This window comes from Mustela nivalis (assembly GCF_964662115.1).
Source record: "Mustela nivalis genome assembly, chromosome: X".
Classification (NCBI taxonomy): domain Eukaryota; kingdom Metazoa; phylum Chordata; class Mammalia; order Carnivora; family Mustelidae; genus Mustela; species Mustela nivalis.
In genome coordinates, this window is record NC_139040.1 from 53988446 (window position 1) to 53998422 (window position 9977).

At 43.5% G+C, this 9977-nt stretch overlaps 1 protein-coding gene across 1 annotated transcript; it reads left to right on the forward strand.

Moving 5' to 3' along the window:
• Nucleotides 1-602: 602 nt before the first annotated feature.
• Nucleotides 603-5847, forward strand: LOC309855892 (uncharacterized protein; the record flags this gene model as incomplete). Its single annotated transcript, XM_082716513.1, has 2 exons — nt 603-767; nt 5627-5847. 2 exons carry the CDS (start codon nt 603-605, stop codon nt 5801-5803), a joined length of 342 nt encoding a protein of 113 aa, XP_082572639.1. The 3' UTR covers nt 5804-5847.
• Between the last annotated feature and the right edge of the window lie 4130 nt (nt 5848-9977).

Sequence of the window (9977 nt, forward strand, 5' to 3'; positions counted from 1 at the left end):
TGCAAATAACAGTACAGACAAAAGGTTGATACCCAGGATGTATAAAGAACTCCTTAACTCAAAACACACAAAACAGACAATCATATCAAAAAATGGTCAGAAGATATGAACAGATACTTCTCCAATCCAGACATACAAATGGCTATTGGACACATGAAAAAATGTTCATCATCACTAGCCATCAGGGAGATTCAAATTAAAACCACATTGAGATATCACCTTACACCAGTTAGAATGGCCAAAATTAGCAAGACAGGAAACAATATATGTTTTAGGAGACGTGGAGAAAGGAGAACCCTCTTTCATGGTGTCGGTGCCCGAGCGGCTTGTAGCGCATGCGCGGTGATGCTTCTGGGCTCCGCCGTGCCAGCTTGTTGCCTTGGCCGCCGCTGCCTCAAGCCGTTGCCGCCGCCAGGCGGCGACGGTGCAGAGCTGCTCTGGCTGGGCCCGCGGGGGGCCCCGGGCGCCACACGACTTTTTCGGTGCCCGAAAGTAAACACGCCATTAAGATGGTGGCTGGATGAGAGCCAGTAGGCGGAACTTAGGATTTTGTATCTATGTGGCTGCGAGTGATTGGTTGTGCAACCTTGGTATATATAGACATGCATGGGCGGGGGAAAAAAAAGAGATCCCAACAGCTATGCAGAAATAAAGCTTGCTTCTCTGAGGTCTCCTGGTCGTTCTTGCTGGCGAGAGCGACAAGTGGTGCCGAAACCCGGGAAACCCGAAACCTACACCGAGGAGTTCTCAGTGAACGCAACGATCTGGTAAGTGTGCACAAAATTTCAGATAAGAAAGTTCCTAAGTATAGGACGAGAAGTAAAAGGGTTCCTAGGCATAGGACAAGAAATAATGGGATCAAAGTTTACTAAGATGGGAGGATTACTGACGGAGGTGCTTAAGGCTAACAGCACTCCACTAGACTCTAACCATAAAACGGTTAAAAATGTTATCGAGGAGCAGGTCAGAGAAGCCTCTAAGGCAGGATCTAGCAGAGGGGGAGAAAATTCAGAGGAGAGCTCCTCTGAAGATGAGCTTGGGGAAGCCATGACACACTTAAAAGAGGAAGTCCCTAACGAACCTTTAAAGGGAAAGACATACAAAGAAGCCGGGAAAAAATACGACTCCCTAGCACCCTCTGTCAGAAGGTCAAGAATTCCTACCCCTGAATGTAGGCCTATAGCGCCACCTGCAGAATGGCCGCCACCATATAACACTTCATGTTCCTGAGGGGCATGCGGTTGTCCAGAATGTAGAAATGCAGGATATAGGGACATTACAGACTTTACTAAACCCTCCCCTCTTGCATACCCAGTGTTAGAAGATCAAAATCAACAGAGGTTTCATCAACCACTAGACTTCAAACTTATTAAACAGTTTAAGGAAGCAGTCACTACTTATGGGCCACAGGCTGCTTATACACTTTCACTTTTGGAAGCAGCCGGTAGCATGAACCTTACCCCAGACGATTGGACTAACATGACAAAAGCAACTCTGTCTGGTGGATAATACTTGATATGGAAAACTGCTTGGCAAGAGTGTAGCTCAGAAACTGCCCGACGTAACGCCGCATCAGGGAATCCCCACTGGAGTATTGACATGCTCATGGGAGGAGGTCAATTTGTGGGACAAAACAATCAGATTGGGTACCCCCCAGGGGTGTATGTACAGATAGCAGCTGCAGCCACTAGGGCTTGGAAGACCATACAGGGTTCTGGCGATTTGCAGGGACAACTTTCCAAGGTGTTTCAGGGTCCTAATGAACCCTATGCTGACTTTGTAGATCGTCTGCTCCAAGTAGCAAGGTGCATATTTGGGGATGTGGACCAAGCAATGCCCCTTGTTAAACAATTAGCCTATGAACAAGCAAATAAATGGTGTAAAGAGGCTATCCTCCCTTGGAAGTCTAAGGACCTGATTACATATATCAAAGTATGTCGAGACATCACTGATACAGTTGTTCAGAGCCAAGTTGTGGCAGCAGCAGTAGCCCAAGGGATAAGAAGTTTCAATGGAGGAACCAGGAGTTCTTCCAAGGCTTGTTTCCTTTGTGGAAGGGACGGTCATCTTAAGAGGGATTGTCCAAAGGGTAAAGGACCTCCTAGACCAGTCAAGCCCGCACCTGGGTTGTGCCCTCGTTGCTGTAAAGGGAATCATTGGGCTAATGAATGTAGGTCCCAGAAAGATATTCAAGGAAATCCCCTGCCGCTGAATAACTGGATTCAATCCAATTACTCAAAAAACGGGAAGCAGTGCCCTGCACCCCGGGGCCCAACACAAATTTATGGGGCACTAACGCAAATGCCCAGGACATGGTATCCTCCCTCGGAGAAAGGCACACAACCTCTGGATCAGCAAGGCTCGATATCAGAGCAGCTGCCCGAATGGTCCTAACTCCGGAGATGGGCATTCAAGCATTGGCCTCTGATCTAAGAGGGGGCCCCCCTCATGGTACTGTAGGTTTATTACTTGGCCGAAGCTCCACTTATCTCAAAGGTCTGATAGTTCACCCTGGGGTAATAGATTCAGATTATGAGGGAGAGATCAAGATACTGGTGTCTTCACCAAGGGGAGTTACTGCAATTAGCCCAGGAGATCAGATAGCTCAACTTCTCATACTCCCTAGCCATCATGAAGCCTTTCCCAGTAAAGGAAAAGAAAAAGGTACGAGGGGTTTGGGGTCTACAGGAGTTGACCTAACATGCCTGACCCTGGATATGACTGATAGGCCCATAATTACCCTCAAGGTGCAAGGAAGGAAATTTTTAGGGTTACTGGATATGGGCGCCGATAAGAGCATCATCAGCCAACAAGAGTGGCCTCCGAGATGGCCCCTAACACAAGCAAAACAAACACTCAGGGGTTTAGGAATCGCTCAAAGTCCTGATCAAAGCGCAGCTACCCTTGAGTGGGAGGATAACGAAGGCCATAGGGGAACTTTTCAGCCCTATGTCTGCAATATTCCTATTTCCCTCTGGGGACGAGACGTTTTGGAACAGATGAGCGTCTGCCTGACAACTGAAACTATATACAGCCCCTGATCAATAGCTATGATGCAAAAAATGGGATACATACCAGGAAAAGGGTTAGGGAAACAGGAGCAAGGTAAAATAGACACCATCCCTTTCACCTCAGAATATAAGGGGCAAGGCCTGGGTTTTCGGTAAGGGCCACTGAGGCAATGAAATAACGTGGAAGACAGATACGCCCTGCTGGGTGCCTCAGTGGCCCCTTACTAACGAAAAACTATCAGCTGCTAAAGCCCTGGTACAGGAACAGTTAGAGGCGGGCCATATGAAACCTTCTACCTCACCTTGGAATACACCTATCTTTGTTATTAAAAAGAAATCTGGTAAATGGAGACTTTTACATGATCTTACAGAAATTAATAGGCAAATGCAGAACATGGGACCAATACAGCTGGGATTACCCATGATAACCGCCTTACCGAGAAACTGGCCATCAATAGTGGTTGACATAAAAGATTGCTTTTTCTCTATCCCTCTGCATCCTGAGAATACAATTAAATTTGCCTTTACCCTATTTTCTATTAATCATGCAGAGCCTAACAAAAGATATGAGTGGACTGTCCTCCCTCAGGGCATGGCTAATCGCCCCACTATGTGTCAATTATATGTTTCTAAAGTCATACAGCCTATTAGAGAGACTTACTGTGATTTAATGTGTTACCATTACATGGATGACATATTGTTGTGTGGATCTGACTCTACTACAGTTTCGGAAGCCTTAGGAATGTTACAAAAGGAGCTAAATTCATGGGGGTTAATTATAGCCCCAGAAAAGATACAGGCTTCCAACATCAAAGACTATTTAGGCATGAAACTATACAATACCATGGTAAAACCTTCAAAAGCCTCCATTAGTACTGACAAATTACAAACACTCAATGATTTCCAAAAGTTATTGGGGGACATAAATTGGATCCGACCCTACCTGAAAATAACTACAAGAGAATTACAACCACTGTTTGATATTCTGAAGGGTGATGCCCGTCTAGACTCTCCTAGGAACCTTACTCTGGAGGTGAAACAGGCTTTGAAAATTGTGGAGGACAGGCTTGCCTTGACTTCAGCAGATAGATGTGATCCTAACCAGATAGTCCAAGCCATAGTGATTCCATCCCCTTCTTCACCTACTGGAGTGCTATGGCAAGGTGGGCCCTTACAATGGCTGTACCTCCCAAACACTCTTCACAACATATCCAGTTGCAGTAGCCATGCTAGCTAACAAATTGATCACTGTTTGTATTTCTACTCTTGGAATCATACCTGACAATTGCATCGTGCCATATACTAAGGAACAGATTCGCCTACTATGTGCTACCCTAGATGATTGGGCGATACTGACCACCTCTTACTCAATAGAATTTGATAATCATTATCCTTCACACCCACTTATAGAATTCACAAAGGGTATTGAATTCATACTACCAAAAATTAGTAGATCGACACCACTAAAAGAAGCCTCTACTGTCTTTACAGATGGAAGTAAAGAGGGCACAGGAGCTTATATCATAAATGGAATCGTGAACCCAGTCATAGTTCCTGCCAGGTCGGCTCAACAAGTAGAGCTACTAGTAGTGCTCCTAGTGCTCCAAAGATTTTCAGACACTCCCCTAAACATTATTTCTGATAGTCAATACGTGGTAAATGCAACAAAAAATATTGAAACAGCCATCCTCTCTTTAAGTGATTCACCTATTCCATGGATCTTAAGGCAACTACAAGAGGTTGTGCAACTGCACACTGCACCATTTTTTATAGATCACATCAGAGCCCATATGAGCCTACCAGGACCATTATCCGAGGGCAATGCTATAGCAGAGCACAATAGTCGTTTCCAACTTATTTGCCCTACCTTAGAACAGGCGAAGCTGTTCCATAGCAAATGGCATGTGAATTTTAATACCTTAAGATATAGATTCCATATCACCAAAGAACAGGCAAGAGATATAGTAAGGACCTGTGGGAATTGTGCCACATTACTCCCTCAGCCTTCCTTAGGGGTAAATCCCAAAGGCCTTCAAGGTAATCACCTATGGCAAATGGATGTCACACATGTACCTGAATTCAGGCAACAAAAGTACGTACATATATCAGTGGACACTTCTTCGGGTATCATAATGGCTACTCCCCTCACAGGGGAGAATTCAAAACAAGTCATCACACACTGCCTACGATGCTTCGCAGATTGGGGTATCCCAAAACAAATAAAGACAGATAATGGACCTGCATATACATCAAAATCTATCCATCAATTCCTAAGTCAATTTGGTATAGTCCATACTACAGGTATACCTTACAATCCACAAGGTCAAGGAATAATTGAACGCGCCAATGGCACCTTCAAATGATGCTTACAAAAAATAAGAAAAGGGGGAATAGGGGATGACTACAAGTCACCCCGTGATCTTACATCTCTCACCCTTTACATTTTAAATTTTTTGTCCTTGGACCATAATGGTACATCTGCATCAGACAGGCATGCAGCGGTTACCTAATGCACTCTAGCCCAGGCAAAGTGGAAGGATATACTCACGGGCCAATGGAGAGGCCCTGACCCGGTCCTAAGATGGCACCGAGGTTCTGTTTGTCTTTTTCCACAGGATGCCCAAGTGCCTATCTGGGTCCCGGAGCGACTGATTAGAAGAATCGATCAACATGGCCCGCCCCGTCCAGATGCTCAGCCTGATAGCGATCCTGGCGACACCAGCATCCCTTCAACAGATGCACCAATGGGCAATAGTGAAAGCCTGGCCGTTCCCCATGCCACTGATGAATGAGTCTGCCATCCTCCCTCCTGTATACCTACTTTCATTCCCATGCCCGTTTCTGTAAATCCTAACAATTTGCCTGTATTGCTCTCAAGACATAAAAGAGACTTTGGGATCACTGCAGCCATTATTGCAGATGTAGCAGCCTCCGCAGCTGCAGCAACTGCAGTGGCTTTAGCTCTCACCACATCTGTAACAAGTGGACATTCTCCAGAAACTATTGACGACCGGATGCATCCAATCACTTTCTGGACTTTGCATAACCTCCGTGGCCTATAATGACCTTTCTATTGCTGCTAATCTGTCGAAAGAGTTAAGCAGATAAGATTGACATAGCTCCATTATAAGATTGGGTATCTGTTGTAAATCCTTATGTTCCGCCATTTTGCATCATTACGTAAACAACAATGTAGGCAACAGTTGGTGCTAGTACAAGCTTGCATGGCACTCGAAGCTGGTACATTTCCCCAAATCTGGCTGGCAGCGCTAGATCGGTAGTCAATGACGGGTAAGATTGGCTGCATGCACATAGCAACCTAAGCCAGGAGTTCTCCAAACAGGGGGAATTATCCGATGACGGGTAAGCATGTTCATGGCAGCTGACAACCTAAGACAGGCATGATCTCCTGCCTTGCATGCCTAATATAAAAGGAAAGTGGGAGATGTTGGTGCCCGAGCGGCTTGTAGCGCATGTGCGGTGATGCTTCTGGGCTCCGCTGTGCCCGCTCGTTGCCTTGGCCGCCGCTGCCTCAAGCTGTCGCCGCCACTGGGTGGTGACGGTGCGGAGCTGCTTCGGCTGGGCCCGCGGGGGGCCCGCACGACTTTTTCGGTACCCGAAAGTAAACACGCTATTAAGATGGCAGCTGGATGCGAGCCAGTAGGTGGAACTTAGGATTTTGTATCTGTGTGGCTGCAAGTGATTGGTTGTGCAACCTCGGTATATATAGACATGCACGGGCGGGGGAAAAAAAAGAGATCCCAACAGCTATGCAGAAATAAAGCTTGCTTCACTGAGGTCTCCTGGTCGTTCTTGCTGGCGAGAGTGACACACTGTTGGTGGGAATGCAAGTTGGTGCAGCCTCTTTTGAGAACAGTGTGGAGATTCCTCAAGAAATTAAAAATAGAGCTTCCCTATGACCCTGCAATTGCACTAATGGGTGTTTACCCCAAAGATACAGATGTAGTGAAAAGAAGGGCCATCTGTACCCCAATGTTTATAGCAACAATGGCCACGGTCGCCAAACTGTGGAAAGAACCAAGATGCCCTTCAATGGATGAATGGATAAGGAAGATGTGGTCCATATACACTATGGAGTAGTATGCCTCCATCAGAAAGGATGAATTTCCAACTTTTGTAGCAACATGGACGGGACTGGAAGAGATTATGCTGAGCGAAATAAGTCAAGCAGAGAGAGTCAATTATCGTATGGTTTCACTTATTTGTGGAGCATAACAAATAGCATAGAGGACAAGGGGAGTTAGAGAGGAGAAGGGAGTTTTGGGAAATTGGAAGGGGAGTTAAACCATGAGAGACTCTGGACTCTGAAAAACAATCTGAGGAGTTTGATGTGGTGAGGGGTGGGAGGTTGGGGGAACCACGTGGTGGGTATTAGAGATGGCACAGTTTGTATGGAGCACTAGGTGTGTTGCAAAAACAATGAATACTGTATGCTGAAAATAAGTAAATTTATCAATTAATTAAAAAAAGAAAGCTCTCATGTAGTAGAAAGATTAGTTTTAAAATTGATAGTTTATAACAAAAAAACCTGATTTTTATTTCAGATGATTTTTTCTAAAATTATAAATATATTTCTATCATTAGTTCTAAAAATACAAATATATTCTAAAATAAAATAGATAACCTTATGATATAGTAAACTGTTTATAATTGAGGGTGTACTATGATTCTGGATGAAAATTTTAAAAGATGTTGCTTATGGCATTCATGCATCAGGTATGAAAATCACCAAAGTCCTGGTATCTAATACCTATTATTGGCTCCAAATATAATAGTAACTTATTTAAATACAAGGGGGTTATTACTTATTTAAATAATGAAAGCATTCCATCTTATTTTATCACATTGTATTTATTTTTAGTTAAAATAACAAATTAGACAAATTATATGAATTATAGTTACAATTATATAAATTATATATTTATTATATAAAATAATTCACTCATTTAAATCATAGATTAATTATTTTTCAAAACATGTGTAGTATATATAATTTAAGTAATTAATAAAATATAGAAACAAAAAGTGCAAAAACATATACAGTAGGTTCTGGAGGAAGATGATGGCAGTGTAGAAGGACAATAGGATCATCTCATAACACAAACAACTAGATAACTATCAAATCATCCTGTATATCCCAAGAATCAATCTAAAGGCTGACAGAATAAACTGCATAATTACAGAGAGAGAAGAGGCCACTCTGGGGAAAGTAATAGGTATGGAGACCTGGTTTGGAGGAGAAACAGATTGCAAGGCTACAGAACAGAGAGAGTCCTGGTCATAGCAACAGACAAGAGAGGAGTGAATAGGGGATTGCACAAGAATACTTGCTCAAAGTCATTGATTAAGAAAATGAAAGAGGCTGATATTCATGAGATTTTGAAATCAGCATGGCTCAAAGAGTGTGGTTTTAGAGGTCTATAGCATGGCTAGTACAGAGCCCTGAGGGTGCTCCAGTACTCCTGGAGAAAAGGCAGGCAGATAACTCTGGGGGTGGATAGCACTATTCTGAGGATTGGCTAATACATATTGGGAGAGACCATTCCATCTTCTTGGAGTGCATCTGAGAGAGGTGTAATTCATTCTCTGAGGAAAAAATGCGCTCACATCTTTTTCACTCCCCCACTGCTCAGCATAGACAGAGACAATTGGTGAGGATGATAAACCCACACACTGGCTGTTTAGTGTGTTTTTCCCCAATTCCCACATTCTTGTGCTCTGGTGATACTGCCCTTCTGTGTCAATTCTGCATCAATCCCAGTATGCTGAGACTCTCCCCCAGAAGACCAGAGCAGATCTCTGCCACACAAGGTCTCAAAAGGTTGGAGTTTTAAAGCTCAGACAGACTGGCTGGGATAGAGACCAAAGTACTTTGAACTCTCCAGACAGGCAAACACACTGGACACAGACATGTGAAAACAGAAATCTGAGAAGAGCCAAGTGTGTACAAAGAGAAATTAGTCACTTCTCTGGGAGGGCATCCCTGAGAGCAGCAAGCATGAACTCCTCTGTCCAGAAAAAAAGGAGATGGTTGACACCGATGCCACTCCAGCCACACGGCATAAACTGGCTTCAGTAAACATCACAGCATCTACATTGATGGCTAACCTGTTTACACCATGTCCTGCTGCTCTGAATTCTGATGGTACTGCTTTTTTCAGGCAAGTGTGCTAAAAAAGAGCAAAGCTGGTCCCTCTCCAAGAATACAAGCACTAATGCCCACATACATGATGTCTACTGAGCATAGATTTCTGTAAAGCTTCAGTTCTATAGGAAACAGCATTGGGTCTATTTTAACAAGCAGAATAGAACTCACCACACTCTGCCCAAAGACCAAACTCTGCCCAATCAAGGAGAAGAAAAACTCTGCAAATGACTGGCCTAAAGGTTAGAAAACCTAAAACAAGCATCAGAATGCATGCAGAACACACCATAGACACTCCCTGAAGCACTGGGCCCTGGACACATTATGACCTCTGCTTCACAAAATCATTACTCTTGGGAGCAGAAAATATAACAGGATTTCCTAGCAGAGAGATGACTGAGACCTAGACAAAATGCAAATGGAAAAATTTATCCCAAAAGAAAGAATGAGAAATGGTCACAGTCAGAGATCTAACAGAAACAGATATAGGTAATATTCCTGATCCAGAATTTAGAGCAACATCTATAAGGATACTAGCTCAGCTTTAGAAAAGTATAGATGACACAAGAGAGATCCATACCACAGAGATAAAAGAACAACAACAACAACAAAAGAATCAGGCTGAAATGAAAAATGAAATAATTAAGATTCAAAACCAACTAGATATAATAAAGCAAAGGATGGATGAAGTAGAGGAACAGATAAGTGATAAGGAAGATTAAATTATGTAAAAGAATGAAGCTGAACAAAAGAGGGAAAGAGAAATCTTGGATCATGAAAGTAGACTTAGGGAACTCAGT